The 22,828-nt window shown below is 44.7% G+C and overlaps 1 protein-coding gene across 1 annotated transcript in view; it reads right to left on the reverse strand.

The window, feature by feature from the left end:
* The window catches only part of LOC143803988 (putative cation-transporting ATPase 13A4), a 219,379-nt gene that overhangs the window by 97,358 nt on the left and 99,193 nt on the right, over window positions 1-22,828 (reverse strand). Inside the window, exons 12-18 of the mRNA XM_077281738.1 lie at window positions 14,795-14,856; window positions 13,975-14,125; window positions 10,784-10,870; window positions 7,722-7,878; window positions 2,765-2,882; window positions 2,513-2,637; window positions 2,038-2,201 (exon numbers count right to left, since the gene is read on the reverse strand). Coding sequence (XP_077137853.1) covers window positions 2,038-2,201; window positions 2,513-2,637; window positions 2,765-2,882; window positions 7,722-7,878; window positions 10,784-10,870; window positions 13,975-14,125; window positions 14,795-14,856 — 864 coding nt within the window. The remainder of the gene's footprint in view (window positions 1-2,037; window positions 2,202-2,512; window positions 2,638-2,764; window positions 2,883-7,721; window positions 7,879-10,783; window positions 10,871-13,974; window positions 14,126-14,794; window positions 14,857-22,828) is intronic.

Consider the following 22,828-nt stretch of genomic DNA (forward strand, 5'->3'; position numbering starts at 1 on the left):
TCTGAACCCGGCGATACCAAATATGTGTAGGTTTGATTACTTTTTATTGATTTATTTTTAATGGGGCGAAAGGGGGTTGATTTAAACTTTTATATTTTTTTAATTTTCTCACATTTTTTACTTTTTTTTTGTTACTTTTGCCATGCTTCAATAGCCTCTATGGGAGGCTAGAAGCTGGCACAACACGATCGGCTCTGCTACATAGCAGCGATCTGATGTTCGCTGCTATGTAGCAAAAATGCAGGTGTACTATGAGTGCCGACCACAGGGTGGCGCTCACAGCAGGCCTGCATCAGTAAACATAGAGGTCTCAAGGACCTCTATGGTTACTATTCAGAAGCATCGCCGACCTCCGATCATGTGACGGGGGTCAGCGATGCGCTCATTTCTGGCTGCCCGGCTGGAAGCACCGGTTAAATGCCGCTGTCTGCATTTGACAGCGGCATTTAACTAGTTAATAGCGGGGGGTGAATCATGATTTCACCCGCCGCTATTGCGGGCACATGTCAGCTGTTCAAAACAGCTGACATGTCCCGGCTTTGATGCGGGCTCACCGCGGTGCCCTGCATCAAAGCAGGGGATCTGACCTCGGACATACTATCCCTTCTGAGGTCAGAAAGGGGTTACATATTTTTTTAAAATGTACCCCCCATGGGGCAATATTTGTCAGCCTCTACACTTAGTATATGGGCATTACAAGTCTAGCAGACCCATTCCTTTAAATTGGATGCATATGACTTGGTAGCAGGGCAGACCTTGCAGTCAATACGTAAGAAAACAGTATGGCAGGACCAACTGAAGAATGTGAAGTGGCTTAAAAGGCTTATTAGGGTGCATATGACTTGATAGCAGGGCAGGCCTTGCATTCAATGCAACATTTTTTCAGGAAGCTCTCCTGTACCTCTCGTGAAAGGGGTATTGGGGTGCGTCGTAATTCTTGGCAGCCCAGCCATTCACTGCATAGGCAATAACAGCATAGGAGACCCACTGTTTAATAATGGCCCTTTGAGAATATTAATGCTGCCTCTAAAAGTAGGCTTTGTGACTTTAAGAGTCCCTTCTTCATAAATGAAACAAGATGTGTCTGCTTATGTGTCACACACCACATGGCCAGCTAGGGTTGTTACATGTTACAACATTTCCCAGTGAATGCATTTGTATTGGTTGAAAGCAATGTTAAAGTTGAAAAAAGCATCAAAAACGTTGCGTGTGAACATAGCCCAAGTGGTGGAGGAACGTTTTGGTCTGAGGTAAATTGTTTTGCCTTATATACAAGTCATTAGCCTGGAAAGGATGTACCTTAACATATTTCCCAGAAAAATCCATTTTGATTACGTTATTGTATGTTTGTTGGTGCACTTGTAAAAATGTTGTGAAACTCTGACAACATTGCTTACAGCTGTGACCAAGGAGTAACAAATGCTTCCGGGGGCGATCCCCATGATGTTCCTGTGTCATTTCAGCAGGGTTTGCATCATTTTCTGATGTTTTTAGACCTTAAACGGACCCCAGGAGTGAATCGGGGTAAAAAAATCTCGGGTTTCCCATAGACTTATATTGGGCTTGTTGCTCAGGTGAGTACCCGAGTATTCCAATTTGCTCGACCCGAACAACAAGCACCCGATCATTTTAGTGCTCGTTCATCACTAATAATTAACATAAAGATTAAAAGGAAATTTCTCAACATCTACACCACAGCTATGAGGCATACTGGTAAGACTGGTTTAGCCATTCTATTACCTGTATGCCCATAGTAATAGCTTAAAAGCATCCAGGGGGTGACAGATTCCCTTTAAGGCTATGTCATAAATGACTTATATACAAGTTGACCTTTAAATACTTAAAATCTTCAGATTAAGATGCTTTGGTAAACCCAAGGTCTCTATCCAAATTTGACAGACATTAGATTTTAAAGAAAACATCTTAGTATCTTTCAGAAGTAATGACTCCCAATTATAAATGTTGTCAGTTCTGTGAGAAGACTTTTGGACTTCATTGGTACACGAATAAGCGATAATGTAAAATACTGGACTATACCTGTGGAGCATTACTCTTGTCTTGGATCTTCTCACTGCTTCCCCAAGTAATTGATGCAGGATAACTTCCTTCTTGAGCATTGGCGTCTATGACAATCAACTCATTCCCTGGAGGAATCATGCCTGAAGCTTTCCCAATAGTACAAGCAGTCTGGAGGTTGTCACCTAAGAAAAACAACTGCAAGTAAATAGAATGTCCTGCCTGCTCCTTTCTCCATCTCTGCTGATGTGCTGTAATCATTTAGCCAAAAGAACATGGTTTGAATGCAATCCAGAGGACATAAACTGATCTTATTTTTTAATTCTATATTATTTGCTTCAGTAGATAACACATTGGACAAATGACAAATATTACATAATGAAATATTCAATGGCACCACACTGACACCTTCAAGCCAATCACATCAAATAATGATAATAATATTCTTATAATATATCTTATAACATAGATTTGTAGTAGTAAAATACAAATGTACCAGTTATCATGACAGTCCTTATTTTTGCTTCCGTAAGTTCCTGAAGCACCGGTTTTGTCTCAGGTTTTAATTTATTCTCCATTATAAGAAATCCAAGAAACACTAAATCAGACTCTACTTCTTCCCTAAGAATACAGAATAAGAATGAATGAGTAAATAAAATGGTATGGAATGTACTGATAATATGATAAGACGATGATCATTTGTGACAAACATAAAAAGCTTATAATTACTCGCATTGTATTACTTTACCTTTCTAAGCTTTCTATGATCTGGGCATTATTTGTAGCTAACGTCTTGTATGCCAGCGCAATCACTCGGAAACCTTGTGAAGTATAATGTTCAAGTTCTCTGTGGTAATTTAGTGGCACTGCACAACAAAAAATATACTTTTGGAGTTATTAACATAAAAAATGTTATGTCTGATTGATTTTCAAATATACTAATTTGCACTGTCACAGGCCCCATGTTATTTCTACACAATGATATCTGATCTTGATTGGCCTGCACAGTTCATGTTGAAGACAAATAAATAATGTATGCAATAATTTAATATTGTATTTATCTATACAGAATTGACAAAAGTAAGAATTTAGATTTTTTGAATTTACTAAACTTAAAGCTATCTACTATATAATTGTCTAAGGGTCACTTCCGTCTGTCTGTAACGGTTATTCGTTCGCTGATTGGTCTCGGCAGCTGCCTGTCATGGCTGCCGCGACCAATCAGCGACGCGCACAGTCCGGAAGAAAATGGCCGCTCCTTCCTCCCCGCAGTCAGTGCCCGCTCTGTACTCCCCTCCAGTCTGCCCTCACACAGGGTTAATGGCAGCGGTAACGGACCGCGTTATGCCGCGGTGTAATGCACTCCGTTGCCGCTGCTATTAACCCTGTGTGACCAACTTTTTACTATTCATGCTGCCTATGCGGCATGAATAGTAAAACGATCTAATGTTAAAAATAATTAAAAAAAATAAAAAATCGTTAGATACTCACAGTCCGTCGGCCCCCTGAACGACAACAGGAATTTCCCGCTCCTCCTAACGCTCCATGCTGCGATCTCGCGAGATGATGACGTAGCGGTCTCGCGAGACCGCTACGTCATCATCTCGCCAGACCGCAATGCACTCTTGGGACCGTAGCGCGCGAGGAGCATCGCTTGGATCCGGAGGCTCCGGAAGGTGAGTATATAACTATTTTTTATTTTATTTTTTATTTTTTTACAGGGATATGATGCCCGAATTGCTATATACTGCGTGGGCTGGGCAATATACTACATGGGCTGTGCTATATACGTGGCTGGGCAATATACTACATGGGCTGTGCTATATACGTGGCTGGGCAATATACTACATGGGCTGTGCTATATACGTGGCTGGGCAATATACTACATGGGCTGTGCTATATATGTGGCTGGGCAATATACTACATGGGCTGTGCTATATACGTGGCTAGGCAATATACTACATGGGCTGTGCTATATACTACATGGCTGGGCAATATACAACGTGGCCTGCGCAGTATACTACGTGGGCTGCGCAATGTACTACGTGGGCTGCGCAATGTACTACGTGCGCTGCGCAATGTACTACGTGGGTTGCACAATGTACTGCGTGGGCTGCGCAATGTACTACGTGGACTGCGCAATATACTGTGTGGGCTGCGCAATGTACTGCTTGGGCTGCGCAATGTACTGCGTGGGCTGCGCAATGTACTGCGTGGCCGGCGCAATATACTACGCATATATATTCTAGAATACCCGATACGTTAGAATCGGGCCACCATCTAGTATATGTAATAAAACTGGAAGAAAACAGGATTTATATTATATCTGGAACTTCTGGTGAGTTTACAAAGTGAGGTGTCGTGTGTTAACATAAGGAATATATTTATTTATTATGCTTACAGAGCACAATTGTATTACACAGGGCACAGTCATCACTGTGTCCATTTTGACTCACAATCTAAATTCTCTATTGGGTATGTCTTTGGAGTGTGCAAAGTAACCAAGAGGAAACCTATGCAAACATGGAGAGAACATGCTGATGTTAGCCATGGCAGACCCCAACAACACAAAGCCACAGTGCTCACTGAGCCACCATGTTGCCATATGTCTTATAATCTGCATTCTACACCAGTTTTAGCCTCTGCAGGCTTTGTCCTTAATTTTCAGTTCTCTCTAAGAGTGGGTGGAGACTAGCTAATATTTTGTATCCCATGTACAGTAAAACCAGTCATGAGAGATGGCAGCTCTCCTGTCTTTGTGTAGAACATGTTCAGGATTAGGAGAATGATAATTGTGTAGTTGTACTAAGCAGTGTAGCTATGAATTCAGCATTGAGGTGAGATAAAACAAAGCTGAAGCACTGTATCTTTGCCACTTTCTCACTCTGCTCCTGATTTTTTGACAACTTTATTTGAAGCCCTACTAATCTGCCCTAATCTAAGCTGAAATCTACAACAAAATATATTACATGTAAATCAGTTTGGGTTAGAGCTTAGATTCCAGGAGAGGTGAGAGGATAAAGAGCCATAACAGATCTATGCAACAGATAGGGCACAATATGGGATTGAGCAGCATGCTCTGTAGTGTATGTGCTTAACCTCTTAAAGACCAAAGGTATTTCCATTTTTGTGTTTCCTTTTGTCATTCCCAGAGCCATAGCTTTTTTACTTTTCCGTCAAAATGGCCATGTGATTGCTTGTTTTTTTGATGGACGAGTTTTACTTTTGAACGACATTATTTGTTTTACCATATCGTATACTGGAAAACGGGAAAACAATTTTTTACCATGTTCTCTAAATTCTACAACTGACCTGTCATTTTGATTCCCCAGGTCATTACTAGTTTGCAGATTCCAAACATGTATAAGTTATTTAAGTGGTGAAAAAAATCCATAGTTTGTAAAAATAAAAAACATAAAAATTTTCCAAAACCCGTAGCATCTCCAAACTTTGGCGTCTGGACCAGGGTGGGACTTATTTTTGGAGCGCCAAGTTGACATTTTTATGGATACCATTTTTGGATAGATATGATGTTTTGATCACCTGTTATTGCATGTTGCAAATGTTGCAGTCACTAAAAAATTTACCGTATTTTCCGGCGTATAAGACGACTTTTTAACCCCTGAAAATCTTCTTAAAAGTCGGGGGTCGTCTTATACGCCGGGTATCGTCTTGTACACCGGGTGTATATGGTGGGTGGGGGGGGGAGTGGTCCTGATGATGACGAGGGGGCGTCTCACAGGAGAGTGCGTGGAGTATCCCCCATTACCTCATCGTAGCGCTGCAGCGTGGGGTCTCTGTGCTGGGAGCGGCGGCTGCTGCTCCTCTTTGTGCCGCGTGGGTGCTGTGCTGTGGGGCGGCGGCTCCTCTTCTGCAGTGTGGGGCCTCTGTGCTGTGGGGCGGCGGCGGCGTATTTTCATGCAGTCAGTCGGGGCTCCTCCGGCATCTCCTTAAAGCCCGGAGGCCCCGCTGGCAGCTCCATTGCTATGATGCGGTGGCCTCCGGGAAAATGGCCGCTGCTCAGATTCAGATCTCGTCTCCCGAGATCTCGGGATGAGATCTGAATCTGAGCATGCGCCGCCCCTAGTGGCCATTTTCCCGGAGGCCACCGCATCGTAGCAATGGAGCTGCCGGCGGGGCCTCCGGGCTTTAAGAAGATGCCGGAGGAGCCCCGACTGACTGCATGAAAATACGCCACCGCCGCCCCACAGCACAGAGGCCCCACACTGCAGAAGAGGAGCCGCCGCCCCACAGCACCCACGCGGCACAAAGAGGAGCCGCCGCTCCCAGCAGAGACCCCACGCTTCAGTGCTACGATGAGGTAATGGGGGATAGTCCACTCACACTTTCCTGTGAGACGCCCCTCGTCGTCATCAGGACCACTCCCCTCCAAAAGGCACATTAGTCACCGGCCCTATAAGACGACATACGGTGTATAAGAAGACCCCTGACTTTTAAGAAGATTTTATATTTTAACTAGAAAAGTTGGGGGGTCGTCTTATACACCCAGTCGTCTTATACGCCGGAAAATACGGTAATTCTTTTTATATATTGATAGATTCGGTGATTCTGATTGCGGCGATACTAAATACATGTTTTTCTTATTGTTTTATTTAGAATGGGGCTAATGGGAGGTGATTTGAACTTTTAGATTTTTTTAGATTTTTTATATTTTTTTAAATTTTTTTACTGTTTACTTACTTCAATAGTCTCCATGGGGACTAGAAGCTGTGATCTTCTGATCACTTGTGCTACACATAGCAGGGCTGCAACTCATAGCAGTTCAGCATAGCATAGCAGTCCTGTAGACCCCTGGTTGAATTCCGATACCGAGTTCCGATATTTTTGCGATATCGGAAATCAGAATCGGAAGTGTGCGGTGCGTATGGTTCCCAGGGTCTGGAGGAGAGGAGACTCTCCTTCAGGCCCTGGGATCCATATTCATGTAAAAAATAAAGAATACAAATAAAAAATATGGATATACTCACCCCTCCGACGGCCCCTGGCTCTCAGCGGTGCAACTGGCAGCCTCCGTTCCTAAGAATGCAGTGAGTATAGGACCTGTGATGATGTCGCGGTCTTGTGACTGGTCGCGTGACCGCGACGTCATCGCAGGTCCTTCACTCACTGCATTCTTAGGAACGGAGGCAGACGCTTGCACCGCTGAGGTCCAGGGTCCGTCGGAGGGGTGAGTATATCCATATTTTTTTTTTATTCTTTATTTTTTACATGAATATGGATCCCAGGGCCTGAAGGAGAGTTTCCTCTCCTTCAGACCCTGGGAACCATCCAGGATCGCTTCCGATATTTGTGTCCCATTGACTTGTATTGGTATCGGGTATCGGTATCAGCGATATCCGATATTTTTTGGATATCGGCCGATCCAATCCGATACCGATACTTTTGAATATCGGAAGGTATAGCTCAACACTAGTAATCAGTAAAAAGCCTGCACCTTTTGCACCTTTAGATTTTAAAAATGTGTTATTAATAAAACAGGCTTTTTATTCTTCCCAATGCTGGAATCAACTTTCTACTTTTAAGAATAGTATATATACTTCCCTTCCACACAAGCCAAATGGTAAAAAATGTATAGAAAAAAAACTATTGGAAGCTAAATTCCTTTAATTTGTAAAAGTACATTCACTGCAAAATAAAAAATATGTTTAAAGATGTCAACGGCTATTTTCTTCTTGCAACAATACCTGTGTCTGGTGTGCAAAAGTGCTCTACCATTTCCGGAGCTCCTTTCATAAAAACGAGAAATTCATCTTCTCCCATAATCTCAACAATGACTGACATGCGCTGTAGGCTGGATGAGAAAGGAAACTGGTGCAAGATGGCAATACCTTCCGCTGGAACCTGATCGATGATAATCAGTTTTGTCACTAAATATGTTATTCTTATATTCGCTAAGGTTTTCACAGGTTTGTTCTTTTGGTTCATGTCTGTGTAGATATGTAGAAAAATATTGTCCACTGTGCTAATCTAACCCATCTGTTAATGCAACAAATGCATTCAGACATAATAATCTTTATTTTTATATAGCGCTAACATATTCGGCAGTGCTTTATACACTGCTGAAAAAAATAAAGGGAACACACAAACAGAATATAACTCCAAGTAAATCAAACTTCTGCAAAATCAAACTGTCCACTTAGGAAGTAACACTGTTTGACAATCAATTTCACATGCTGTTGTGCAAATGGAGTAGACAACAGATGGAAATTATTGGCAATCATCAAGACACCCTCAATAAAGGAGAGGTTCTGCAGGTGGGGACCACAGACCACATCTCAGTACCAATGCTTTCTGGCTGATTTTTTGGTCACTTTTGAATGTTGGTTGTGCTTTCACACTCGTGGTAGCATGAGACGGACTCTACAACCCACACAAGTGGCTCAGGTAGCGCCGCTAATCCAGGATGGCACATCAATGCGAGCTGTGGCAAAAGGTTTGCTGTGTCTGTCAGCGTAGTGTCCAGAGGCTGGAGGCGCTACCAGGAGACAGGCTAGTATACCAGGAGATGTGAAGGGGGCCGTAGGAGGGCAACAACCCAGCAGCAGGACCGCTACCTCAGCCTTTGAGCAAGGAGGAACAGGAAGAGCACTGCCAGAGCCCTGAAAAATGACCTCCAGCAGGCCACAAATGTGCATGTGTCTGCAAAAACGGTTAGAAACCAACTCCATGAGGATGGTCCGAGTGCCTGATGTCCACAGATGGGGGTTGTACTCACAGCCCAACACCGTGCAGGATGCTTGGCATTTGTCACCGAACACCAGGATTGGCAAATTCGCCACTTGGCCCTGTGCTCTTCACAGCTGAAAGCAGGTTCACACTGAGCACATATGACAGACGTGACAGAGTCTGGAGACGCCGTAGAGAGCTATCTGCTGCCTACAACATCCTTCAGCATGACCGGTTTGGCAGTGGGTCAGTAATGGTGTGGGGTGGTATTTCTTTGGAGGGCAACACAGCCCTCTATGTGCTCGCCAGAGGTAGCCTGACTGCCATTAGGTACCGAAATGAGATCCTCAGACCCCTTGTGAGATGATATGCTGGCGCAGTTGGCCCTGGGTTCCTCCTAATGCAGGACAATGCCAGTCCTCATGTGGCTGGAGTGTGTCAGCAGTTCCTGCAAGATGAAGGCATTGAAGCTATGGACTGGCCCGCCCGTTCCCCAGACCTGAATCCGATTGAACACATCTGGGACATCATGTCTCGCACTATCCACCAACGTTACGTTGCACCACAGACTGTCCAGGAGTTGGCGGATGCTTTAGTCCAAGTCTGGAATGAGATGCCTCAGTAGACCATCTGCCGCCTCATTAGGAGCATGCCCAGGCATTGTAGGGAGGTCATAAAAGCACTTGGAGGCCACACACACACAACAGAACATCATTTCCTTGTCTTAAGGCATTTCCATTGAAGTTGGATCAGCCTGTAATTTGATTTTCCACTTTGATTTTGAGCATCATTCCAAATCCAGGCCTCCATGGGATATTAATTTTGATTTACATTGATAATTTTTATGTTTTATTGTTCTCAACACATTCCACTATGTAATGAATAAAGATTTGCAACCAAAATATTTCATTCAGTGATATCTAGGATGTGGGATTTTAGTGTTCCTTTATTTTTTTGAGCAGTGTAGTTTTGCACATATTATCATCGCTGTCCCTGATGGGGCTCACAATCTAAATTCCCTATCACTATGTCTTTGGAATGTGGAAGGAAACTGGAGTACCCAAATGAAACCCATAAAAACACGGGGAGAACATACAAACTCCTTGCAGATATTGTCCTTGGTGGGATTTGAACCCAGGACCCCAGTGCTTCAAGGCTGCAGTGCTACCCACAGAGCCACCATGCCGCTTATGACACCAGCCAGACAATTTATATATTCCAGAAACAGATTACAGATTTTCTGATTCTGGTAGAAAAAGCTTTAGACCTATTTATTATATTTAGAATATATTATATATTATTATATATACAAAAGAGTGATTGCTGTCAGTTTTTAATTTTTAATCACCCAGAGAGCACGAATTGGTTGGCTAAGAAAGGACATTTATTAAAATGTGTCAAATATTAGGATGCAAAAAAGATCACCAACAGGTTGTGTAAATTTAAATGCAAGTGTCTAAACATGCTCCAAGTATATCATCCAGTATGAGCCGCTACAATGAATTTAAATTTTAAAAGGAACATTTGTTGTAAAAAAAAATACTAGTAACCTGCAGATATGGGGTTAATCTACAGGTTTATAGTGTTCTGAAGCTTTGCGGCCGCCGTACTGAAAGCCCAGCTAGCGAGAGGAAATTTCCTTTATTCCTCCCCCACAATCTCGGGCTTTCAGTCATATAGAGGTGCAGCAAGTGCGGCTCCAGTCACCGCTCAATCCATAGTGACAGGCCACTGAAACTGCACCCCGGCAATTACTGACAGCCAGCTCTTCAGTGCATCAGTACAGAGCCAACTGTCAGTCAGTGCCGGAGAGTGGTTTCAGCCACCGTCTTTCATGATGACTGAAGCCACGTGTCTGACTGAAAGCCCAGGGATCCCAGTAGGAATAATACTGATTACCTATTGCAGTTATTAATCGGCACCATTGTTTAAAATATCTAAATAATAATTACATTTTATATAAAATCATCAACATAGTATAGAGCTACAAATAAGAAACAATTATATATCATACTGTAATATGTACATTTGCTAAACTATATGCAGTAGAAGAACATGTTTGAACAAGGTGCGATTTTACCTCTTCAGAATCTAATCCAGGTTTAACAATTTTATATGACTGAGAGTCCTCATCTTCTTTGGTTTTCATGTCAGTATCTTGTAAAACCTAAACAAATAAATTAGCCACAATGATCATATATTATTAATGTGTGCATATTATAAACTGTGCACATATCATTTGTAATCTAATTGTTTTATGAACGTAAAAAAAGCATGCAGAAATGTAAAAGCAGTAATTATGAAAGAAGATAGCATGTTTTTACATAGCAAGGCTACTGAATGCTTGCACTCAGGCATTACTTTGCACTGTATGTTCTACTTTTAGGGGCAGGCGAATAAAATACATTTTCAAAATTCTTACTTGATGCAACTGATCCAGGGAGACCCCATTCATTGTCTGTTCAGTGTGTTCCTCCCTGTCTCACAAACCTAAACAGCTTTTCAACACTTTCAATTCTCTACCCCGTCCCCCAGCACCTCCTCCCTCTCCTCTCATTTCTGCTGAAGACTTTGCCTCTTTCTTTAAACAGAAGATCAATACGATCAGAGAAAGTTTTGGCCCACAGCGCCCAATGCCCCTCTTAGCTGCTCAACACTGCTCCTCCAAAACCAGCTTCTCCACCATGACAGAAGATCAGCTCTTCACCCTCCTGTCAAGATAACACCTTACCACCTACACGCTTGCCCCGCTCCTATCCCACCTCATCCCTAACCTTTCCACGGTCTTCATCCCAACCCTAACGCACCTCTTCAACCTCTCACTTACAATAGGTGTCTTCCCCTCATACTCTAAGCATGCAAAGATCACACCCATCCTCAAAAAGCCCTCCCTCAACCCATCCTCTGTGTCTAGCTATCGCCTGATGTCTCTTTTCCCGTATGCCTCCAAATTACTGAAGCAACACATCCATCTTGAACTGTCCTCCCACATCTCCTTCTGCTCCCTCTTTGATCGGTTACAGTCTGGCTTCCGACCCCATCACTCAACTGAAACTGCCCTAACTAAAGTCACCAATGACCTACTAACTGCCAGGAGCAAGTGACATTATGCTGTCCTCCTTCTCCTAGACCTGTCTTCTGCCTTTGACACTGTGAACCACTCACTTCTGCTACAGATCCTCTCATCTCTTGGCATCACAGACTTGGCCCTATCCTGGATCTCGTCATATCTAACAGACCGAACATTCAGTGTCTCCCTCCCTCACACCACCTCCTCACTTCGCCCCTTGTCAGTCGGTGTTCTTCAAGGCTCTGTTCTAGGACCCCTACTCTTCTCCATCTACACCTTCGGCCTTGGACAGCTCATAGAATCCCACTGTATGCAGTACCATCTCTACGCCGATGACATGCAGATCTACCTATCCGGACCTGACCTCACCTCCTTACTTACCAAAGTCCCACACTGTCTGTCTGCTATTTCAGCCTTCTTTTCTGCTCACTTTCTAAAACTGAACATGGACAAAACAGAATTCATCATCTTTTTCTCTTCTCACTCTACCCCTCCACCAGACCTACCAATCAATGTCAATGGCTGCTCACTTTCCCCGGTCCCACACGCCCGGTGCCTCGGGGTGATCCTCTACTCCACCCTCTCTTTCAAGCCACATATCCAAGCCCTTGCCTCCTCCTGCCTTCTCAAACTCAAAAATATTTTCCGAATCTGCGCATTCCGCTAGAAAACAAAAACACTAGTGCATGCCCTTATCATCTCTTGCCTTGACTACTGCAACCTCCTACTCTTTGGACTCCCCTCTAGCACTCTGGCACCACTCCAATCCATCCTACACTCTGCTGCCTGACTAATCTACCTGTCTTCCCGCTATTCCCAGCCTCTCCCCTATGCCAAGCCCTTCACTGGCTTCCTATCGGCCAGAGACTCTAGTTCAAAACCCTCACAATGACATACAAAGCCATCCACAACCTATCTCCTCCATACACCTGTTACATGGTCTCCCGGTACCTACCTAAACCCAATCTCCGATCCTCTCAAGCCCTCCTTCTCTACTCTCCTCTCATCTCTTCTTCCCACAACCGCATCCAAGACTTCTCCCGTGCTTCCCCCATACTCTGGAACTCTCTACCCCAACACATCAGACTCTTGCCTACCATAGAAACCTTCAAAAAGAACCTGAAGACTCACCTCTTCTACAGCCTGCAGTGATCCTTAACCTACTGAACCGCCGCACGACCAGCTCTACTCTCTCCTAATGTATCCCCACCCATCCCTTGCAGACTGTGAGCCCTCGCGGGAAGGGTCCTCCCTCCTTATGTACCTGTGTGCTTTGTTTTTTGCTCATGTTTAATGTATTTGTCTATATTTGCCCCGTATTCACATGTAAAGCAACATGGAATAAATGGCGCTATAAAAATGTATAATAATAATAATAATAATAATAAATAACAGCCACAAAACATCCTGCACACTGATGACACATGGATGATATCCATCTGTTATTAGTGTGATACACACCGGCACCTGGGAAGCAGCGGTACAGTTAACGCTGTTATCCGGCACCAGGTGCTGAAGATGACTCTTATAATTCTCCCCTGTTCTGCCGGCAATCAGAGTGAGCAAGAGAGAATGATGAGAGTTAGATTCAAGTGATAACAGTGATTGCAGGCGGCAGCTGAAGGGACTATTACTCCTATCAGCCTACAACTGCAGCTGCTAAAAACAGCGAGAGCAGGCGGCGGCTGATGGGAGTATTCATTAGCCGTCAACTGCGCTATAAATAAATATATAATTAAAAAAGGGAGTGTGTTCCCCTGTATTTTTGACAGCCAGCCAGGCAAAACTGACAGCTGCGAGCTGAAATCCTCAGCTGTCAGCGTCAGCGTGGTTATCAAGAATATAGGGGTCCCCACGCTGTTTTTTTTACATTAGTAAATTTAAATATTTTACAACCAGCCTTGCTAAGGAAGACAGCTTGGGGCTGGTATTCTCAGGCTGGCTAGGGGACATGGATATTGACCCCCTGCCTAAAACTAGCAGCCTGCATCTGCCCAGAAAAGGTGCATCTATTAAATGCGCCAATTCTGGCGCTTTGCCCTGCTCTTCCCGCTTGCCCTGTAGGGGTGGCAAGTGGGGTAATATTTGTGGGGTTGATGCCACCTTTGCATTGTCTGGTGACATCAAGCCCATGGGTTAGTAATGGAGAGACATCTATAAGTACATTTTCAGAAACTGAATTTTTGTTATAGAGAACATACCCAGCCTGTACCCTCGAACATTTTCAGGTCCAGTGGGTCTCCCTGTATTTTGCCATCCAGGAAAATCAATGAATGACAACTGACCATTCCTACTAGAACCGGACTCCATGGCAAGCTACTCCCTGGTGTAAATAAATAAACTTCTTGGAAGCTACAAGACAATTCAAATGTTATCATGAAAATATTTTAGACATAAAGTAAAATGTTGCATTAAATCACTCAAAAACGATGATTGATTATTAATCTAAAATAACTTCTGCGTTTTGAACATCAAAATACAGGAAAAATGTATTTATTTCAGTCCAGGCTAGTCAACTCCATTTTTTTCCAAAGAAATTTTAATGATGCAAATACTTCCCAATACTGACCCAATATTGCTGTTTCTGATTTCTGAGCTGTTCCACATTCACATTCTGTTAGTATATTATTTCTATTAGTTTTATTAGGCTCAGACCACAAAGCTCACTGGTTGGGAAAATACAGATGATGAGAGAATGGGACTCATGATGTTAAGTGTTAAGCGTTAGGCAGTGGACATTCACCCTCATAGCTAAAGAAGTGATATTGAGTGGCCTGATATACTATTAATGTGTTTAATAGATGAAAATTTAGCAAAACTGATCAAGGTCAATCAGTATTTATCTTTAATGTAGGTACTGAGAAAGTATTTCCACCAAATGAATGTTGTCGATTGTGTATTGTCATACCCTAATTCTATAGATGGACTTTTTCTCTATTTTGCCCTATTTCTTGTTTCTTCTCCCACTTACTCAAAAACATATATTGTTAATTTGTGTCCTATTATGCAGTGTAAACTTACCTTCTATTATCAGAAGGAACAATACCCCATAATTCCATTCCATCTTCTGTTAAAGTGCCTGTCTGTATAAAAAATCATTATGAATTATAAAAATGTTCATGGATATCTGATAAAGGGTAGTCGCAAAAGTTTTTGAAAAAAGCAGGTTGACAATCAAAACCATAGCTCAAAAACATTTAATTGGTATGAAAATTAGCATTTTTAACATTTATTGAAATTAAAAAATTGCCACTATTCTCCACCTAACTTTTGGCTGTCAGTACTAGTTCTAATTCTGATGATACTCCATTTGTAATCTCAAGCTTCCTAGAGTAGTCTCAAATAGAATGCCATTACTGCTGTCAGATTTTTAAGGCTGGTCTATTGCATTTAATAGTGAGCATTCGCCAGTCAGGTATTATGACATGTGCTCAGTGTAGTCTACTTCCAGAGTCACTCTCCATCTTAGTAAGAAACACTCTTCATTGCCAGTGCCTGGTCTACCGCCACGGAGTTATTATCTTTACTGATGAGCCGATGGCCTTCAGCGGTAGATTCTTCAAGACGTTCGTATGGCAGGCAGACAGGTCAAAGGAGAAGAGTGATAGAAAGTAAGAAAAATAGGCTTGACCAGATTGATGAATACACTGTCTATAAATAGGCACTCAGCTTTATAAGAAATGTTTTCCTATTGGGTTGTCAAATGCCAGAGTGGCAAGAAGGCCTGTATGTAGACAAGCTGAACTATGCCACTGATATGAGGGAGAAGGGTGAGTACAGAAAAAAAAAAACTTTGTGGAAAATTATTAAGTATCTAAGAAATTAAAGTGTGCTTTTGAAAAATTACTGAAATGACTTACTGTTATTGGATAATTGTTTAGTGCCCATTGATTCGAGGTGGCTGCACTGTCACGTTAACGTATGAAATAGTGTATAAATTTCACTTAATTTTCCTTGTTATCACACACACTGCGGGCTAGTCTGACCCATCTCTCTTCGGTTCTGCTGCTGTGTGTGTGTGAATCATAAACCACTCATTCCCACCCCCCCACAAGAATGTTTATGACCCTCTGTTGCTGCAATAGACAATTCTCTTATCTAGTACCAGCTGAAACTGGTATTGTCTCTCTCAAAAGACATGAGTTTCTTTGTTCTACTATAGTAAGATATTGGGCCACCAATTTGGGCTAGAAAAATAAGGAGTACAGGAGTACATATTATGAGAATTTCCATCGGTAGATCTGTCAATCACTGTAAGCGCTAGCAGCTAAACGCAACGAGTACAAAGTGCGGATTTCTCCTAAACCGTGTGGAACAACTAGTACAAATTTGGTATCATTGAATAACTAATTCTAAAATATGAGGAATGATGTGTGTGTTGTGACTCTGCTGGATTATCGAGCCAAGTTATGAGAATTCTAAGTATTGCGCTGGTAAAATCTGTATCTTTGAGGAGAGGGGAAGGTGCAGGTAAACCAGCCCCTTTAGTGATGTCACAAGCCTGCAAGTATAAGGCACGGCACTCAACCCAACCTTCATTCTTGCCTGGGACTGCACACCAAGAAGGCCCTCTGATGAAATGGGACATTTGGCTCCACCCACCAGCATGGTTAGCTGAAATGATCTGAGCACACGTGAGTGTTACTTTCTGTTTTAATCCCTGTTTTTATAATTGCTGTACATACTTTAAATTGTCTCATATTGTAAAATCTTATATACCTTTTATAAACACTGCTAAATCTTTTATGGAGTAAAATATAATAACTACTAGCTTTGTTTTTCTTGCTCTAAAACGTACCCTAAGTCTTCTGAAGTTAATTACGCTACTAATTTGGGTTGGCTCTGAACCCCTCTGTGGAGAAATCTGAGCTGGTGGCAGCGAAGTGTGTTCTGGGCTAGGTGGGTACAACTGGCAGCGACGGAACGGGTTTTATAAGCTATTGTCTGGCTGCGGCCTGAGCATTTATAATTCCCTCGCTGCAGCGTGCCTGCTAGCCAGTCCACAGTGAAGCGGCCCATCCAGCGACTAATTATCCTAGGTGCAGTTCCCTGACTGGTCAAGTTCCAAAGCGGAGCTGGAAAACAGGATATACATAAATCCCTGCAGTTTGTGATATATTGTAGCTGCAGTGGGATAACTAAAATAACCTCCTGCGGTAAATTGATAGGTTAATAGCCTTGTTTGTGTTCTCATCACATGTTAGCAGTGGCGGGATAACTAAGATAAGCCCCCCTGCACATGTGATAGCCATGTGCTGGCCAAAGGTCACCCCCGATTCGTGATATATTGGTGGCAGCACGGTGGGATTCGTGACATATTGGTGGCAGAGTGGTGGGATCATAGAGCATTAGTGATCTGGTTTGAGCAACCATTCCTCTCACTAAATCTGGCACGGTTCTTTCCAAAGGACCCTGCAGCAATAGTTTGGAGAACAAACTCAGTGTTTATTAGTCCTGAGACAATTGTGTGTACTTGTGGTTATCCCCTCCCTTTCTTTTCATTTTTCTTTCCTATCTTTTATTTGGCAACCATGGCTGCAATGGGAGAAGAGTGATAAAAGAAGCATGACAAGGACACTCTTAATGCCCTTTGTGGGATGTGGCAGATCGACGACGGTGCAACAAACAATACCAAAGATCAACTGGTCGTGGCTCTGGTGCAACGGGAAAACAGCCAGAGCCCAGCAGGCGCAGAACCTGGCCCAAGCAGAGGTGGTGCTGCAGCAGAGCCCAACAGCGCTCAGATACCGAAGCCTTTCCTGTGATGGAAAAGGACAGGGACTTGGACACTTTTCTGCAGGCCTTTGAGAAAGCCTGCAGACAGTACGGGCTGCCTGGGGACCAATGGACATGATACCGGGCCCCAGGGCTAAAAGGCAAAGCTTTGTAGGCATTTGCTGCCCTCCCTCAAGAACAAGATGGTGACTATGAGGGCATCAAGCAGGCCCTGATAACAAAGTACCAGCTTACGCCTGAGGTTTACCGTAGAAAGTTCCAGAACCTCCAACGTGGCCCACACTACAGTTACAGCAATGTGGCACATGGACTTGGGACCCACTTGACCAGCGAACCCAAGGACTGTCAGTGACCACCTTTGCACAGCTGTGAGAGCTGATTATCAAAGACCAGTTCTTACATCTTTACCCATCTGAGGAGCTGCAGTTCATGATGGACCGAGAACCAAAAGACGAAAAGACGAAAGCAGCGCAGATTGCCGATGCCTACGAGGCCAATTGTAAATTGGAAGTGCGAAAGCCAGTCACCACCAGCTGGAGATGGGGTAAGCATGCAACCAATGCCAGTGCCCCTGCCAGCCAACACAACAGAGGCCCTGTCCCTGTTGCCAACAGCACCAGACCTACCACCGACTGCCAGTGTTTTTCCTGCAAACAGTCTGGTCATATCAGTGCCTACTGTCCAGCTCAACAGAAGAACCCCCCAGCCAAGGCCCCAGGGCCTAATGCAGTTCTTTTGGTGGGTGGGGTGGTTGGGAGGGTGTGTGACAATGTACAGCATGTCACGGTGGGGGGCCATGTCGCTACAGACCTCAAGGACACTGGGGCTGAACGGACCCTCATCCGACCCGAACTGGCGGCCCCTGAAGAGATCATTCCGGGGAAAACCCTGTCTGTCACCGTGACTCCGGGCATCAGCTGTCCCTTGCCAATGGCCCTGGTTTATATAGATTGGAATGCCAGGAGAGGGAGAAATGAAGTGGGGCTGTCCGCAAACCTGCCCACTGATGTTTTGCTGGGGACTGATCTGGGGATGATGGTTGCATAATATGTCCCTGACACCCCTCCCCAATCTGATAATAAGGGTAATGCTAACCCTGATGATGATGATGATGGGAAACTGAATGTGTTACCTGACAATGCTTTATCGAGTAATGATGAATCTGATAACCATTTTTTCCCTAGGAATGATGCTGAAAATTATGTAAATGTGCCAACTGAACCTGATAACCATTTTTCTGCAAAGGTTGATGTGTCCATAGGTGAAGGAGTGCTCAGCTGCATCGCTCTGCGGAGTGAGATGGCTGAGGAACCCCTAGCATGGGTAAGTATCGGTGCTACAGGAAATGGGGAGATGCATGGGAACCGTGAAGAAGGTGATGCCATGCAACTGACCAGTGCCACCGAGGAAGGTAACTGGCCCATAAGTAGCACTGCCCCTGAAGTGGTGGGGGTGGATGGGGAGGTAGAGCCCATAGCAGCACCAGCTGATGGGTCTGTAGTAATCCCCGGGGAGACAGCCTACGTAGCTGCTGTCACCCGTAGTCAGAGTGCCCGGAAAGCAGATAACAGTCTGCCTTCTGGACCCTCCTCAGTCACAGGCGTGACTGAACCAGAGATGGACCCAGAGCAGGTCCCAGAGGGTTCCCGTGGGGAAGGGACCCTGACATCGCTTCTGGCTTTCCCTAGCCAGGAGTTTCAGGCCACTCTGCGTGCAGATGCGAGTCTAGAGAATTTGAAACAACTTGCCGAGATGCCTACCTCCGTGACTGATAAGGAGAGGGTGTTCTGGGAACCAGGGAGGTTGTACCAGGAGACAGTACCAAGAAAATCACAAAACGAGTGTTTGAGGGAAAGAGAGCTGGTCATCCTGCAGCAATTCCGGAGTGAGTTGTTGCAGATTGCCCATGAGATCCCGCTATCTGGACACTTGGGGATCAGCAAAACTAAGGCTCGGCTGTCTCAACAATTCTATTGGCCTAAGATGGGGACAGATGTGTCAAACTACTGCCGCTCCTGTGTCACCTGTCAAAGAGTGGGGAAGGCGGGGCCTGCTCCTAAGACTCCTTTGATCCCTTTGCAAGTGATAGAGGAACCTTTCCAGAGGATCGCGGTGGACATTGTTGGCCCACTGGCCATCCCCAGCAGCCCTGGAAAGAAATTCATCCTTACTGTGGTAGACTACGCCACCAGGTACCCAGAGGCAGTGGCTCTGTCCTCAACTAGGGCAGATAAGGTGGCGGATGCATTGTTGGCTATCTTTTCATGTGTAGGATTTCCCAGGGAGATGCTTACCGATCAAGGGACCCAATTCATGTCACGCCTAATGGAGGCTCTCTGTAAGAGAATGCAGGTGAAGTGTCTGGTATCGAGTGCATATCACCCACAGACCAATGGCTTGTGTGAGTGCTTCAATGGTACCCTCAAACAGATGCTGCGCATGCTGGTTGAGACCCAAGGGCGCGACTGGGAGTGGTACCTCCCACACCTGCTGTTGACTTACCGAGAGGTTCCTCAGGCCTCAACGGGGTTCTCCCCCTTCGAGCTCTTGTACTGCAGGTGAGTCCGGGGACTCCTTAGGTTGGTAAGAGAGTCCTGGTAAGAGGAGCCAAACCCTTCTGAAGTGTCTATAGTGGAGTATGTCATGCGCTTCTGTGACCAGATGCAGACCTTGACGCAGTTGGTGCATGACAACATGATGCAGGCTCAGGCTGACCAGAAGCACTGGTTTGACCAGAATGCCCGGGAGCGGACCAACCACGTGGGTCAAAAGATATGGGTGCTGGTCCCTGTACAAACAGATAAGCTTCAGGCAGCCTGGGAAGGCCCATACGTCGTCCACCAACAGCTCAATCCGGTCACCTATGTGGTCACGCTTGATCACGCTTGGGGTAGGCGAAAGGCCTTTCACGTCAACATGATGAAGGCTCATCACAAACGTGAACCTTTTGTCCTACCGGTCTGCAGCCTGCCCAAAGACAGGAAGGAAGACCCCCTCCGGGACATGCTGGCCCAAACCAAGGCCGGTGGGTCCATTGAGGACGTTGAGGTAAGCGCCTCGCTAACTGAACCCCAGCGGTTATAGTTGCGGACCAAGCTGGAACCCTTCAGGGCCATGTTCTCCAACCGACCTGGAAGGACTGAGTTAGCAGTCCACAAAGTGGACACCGGGAATCATGCCCCACTACGGCGAACACCCTATCGAATCTTCGACGAGATGCAGCAGGTTCTGCACCAGGAGATCGATGAAATGTTACAGATGGCAATGATTCGATGGTCAAAAAGCATGTGGACCTCACCTGTAGTTCTCGTGCCCAAGAAGGATCAGACCACCCAGTTCTGCATGGACTACAGGGGGCTCAAAGCCATCACAGCCTCTGACGCGCACCCAATGCCATGCATTGAGGAGCTGCTTGAGAGTTTAGCTGGCGCAGAATACCTGACCATAATGGATCTGAGTCGAGAATACTGGCAGATTCCCCTGAGCCCTGAGGCACAGGAGAAGTCCGCCTTTATCACACCCATTGGACTGTATGAGTCCACGGTCATGCCCTTCGGCATGAAAAATGCACCTGCCACTTTCCAGCTGATGGTCAACCACCTACTTCAGGGACTGGAGAAGTACGTGGTAGCATACTTGGATGACATTGCCATCTTCAGTTCCACCTTGGATGAACACCTGCAGCATCTCGAGGAGGTGCTCAGGAAAATTCACTGAGCCGGACTATCAAGCCGGGAAAGTGCCAGATGGGCATGAGTGAGTTCCACTACTTGGGACACCGGGTAGGCAGGGGCACCCTAAAGGCAGAGCCTTAGAAAGTGGGAGCGGTCGTGAACTGGCCCACCCCCAGGACCAAGAAACAGGTGATGTCCTTCCTGGGCACTGCAGGTTACTATAGGTCGCTTCGTACAGCACTATAGTAGCTTGGCAAAATCCTTCACGGTCCTCACCAGGAATAAGTTACCTCACATCGTAAACTGGACCGACAGCTGTGAGGGGGGCTTCCTGGTGTTGAAAACAGCACTGTGAAATGCCACTGTGTTGAAAGCAGTTGACCGTTCTTGGTGCAGACCGATGCCTGCGAGTTTGGGCTTGGTGCTGTGCTCAGTCAGGTTGACTCAGAGGGCCAAAAGCACCCTGGGTTATACCTGAGCCGGAAACTTCTGCCGAGGGAAGTGGCCTACTCCACCATCGAGAAGGAGTGTCTGGCCATAGTCTGGGCCCGGCAATGCTTGCAGCCCTACTTGTATGGTCACACTTTTACTGTGTTGACTGACCACAAGAATGTTTATGGCCCCCTTTAGCTGCTGTAGACAATTCTCCCATCTAGTACCAGCTGAAACTGGTATAGTCTCTCTCAAAAGACATGAGGCTCTTTGTTCTATTATAGTGAGATATTGGGTAACTGATTTGGGCTAGAAAAATAAGGAGTACATATTATGAGAATTTCCATCGGTAGATCTGTCAATCACTGTAAACGCTAGCAGCTAAACACAACAAGTACAAAGTGCGGATTTCTCCTGAACCATGTGGAACAACTAGTACGAATTTTGTATCATTGACTAGCTAATTCCAAAATAAGAGGAATGATGTGTGTGTTGTGACTCTGCTAGATGCTCGAGCCAAGTTATGAGAATTATAAGTATTGCTGGTAAAATCTGTAACTTTGAGGATAGGGGAGGGTGCAGGTAAACCAGCCCCTTTAGTGATGTCACAAGCCTGCAAGTATAAGGCATGGCACTCAAACCAACCTTCATTCTTGCCTGGGACTGCACACAAAGAAGGCCCGATGATGAAATGGGACATTTGGCTCCGCCCACCAGCATGGATAGCTGAAATGATCTGAGCACATGTGAGTGTTACTTTTTGTTTTAATCCCTGTTTTTTTTATAATTGCTGTACATACGTTAAATTGTCTCATATTGTAAAATCTTATATGCATTTTATAAACACTGCCAAATCTTTTATGGAGTAAAATATAATAATCATTAGCTTTGTTTTTCTTGCTCTAAAACGTACCCTAAAGTCTTCTGAAGTTAAATACGCTACTTATTTGGGTAGGTTCTGAACCCCTCTGTGAAGAAATCTGAGCTGGTGGCAGCGAAATGTGTTCTGGGCTACGTGGGTACAGCTGGCAGCGACGGTTCAGGGTTTTATAAGCTATTGTCTGTTTGTGGCCTGAGCATTTACAGTCATATGAAAAAGTTTGGGCACCCCTATTAATCTTAAGCTTAATGTTTTATAAAAATTGTTTTTTTTGCAACAGCTATTTCAGTTTCATATATCTAATAACTGTTGGACACAGTAATGTGTCTGCCT

The sequence above is a fragment of the Ranitomeya variabilis genome, chromosome 2 (genome assembly GCF_051348905.1).
Source record: "Ranitomeya variabilis isolate aRanVar5 chromosome 2, aRanVar5.hap1, whole genome shotgun sequence".
NCBI lineage: Eukaryota > Metazoa > Chordata > Amphibia > Anura > Dendrobatidae > Ranitomeya > Ranitomeya variabilis.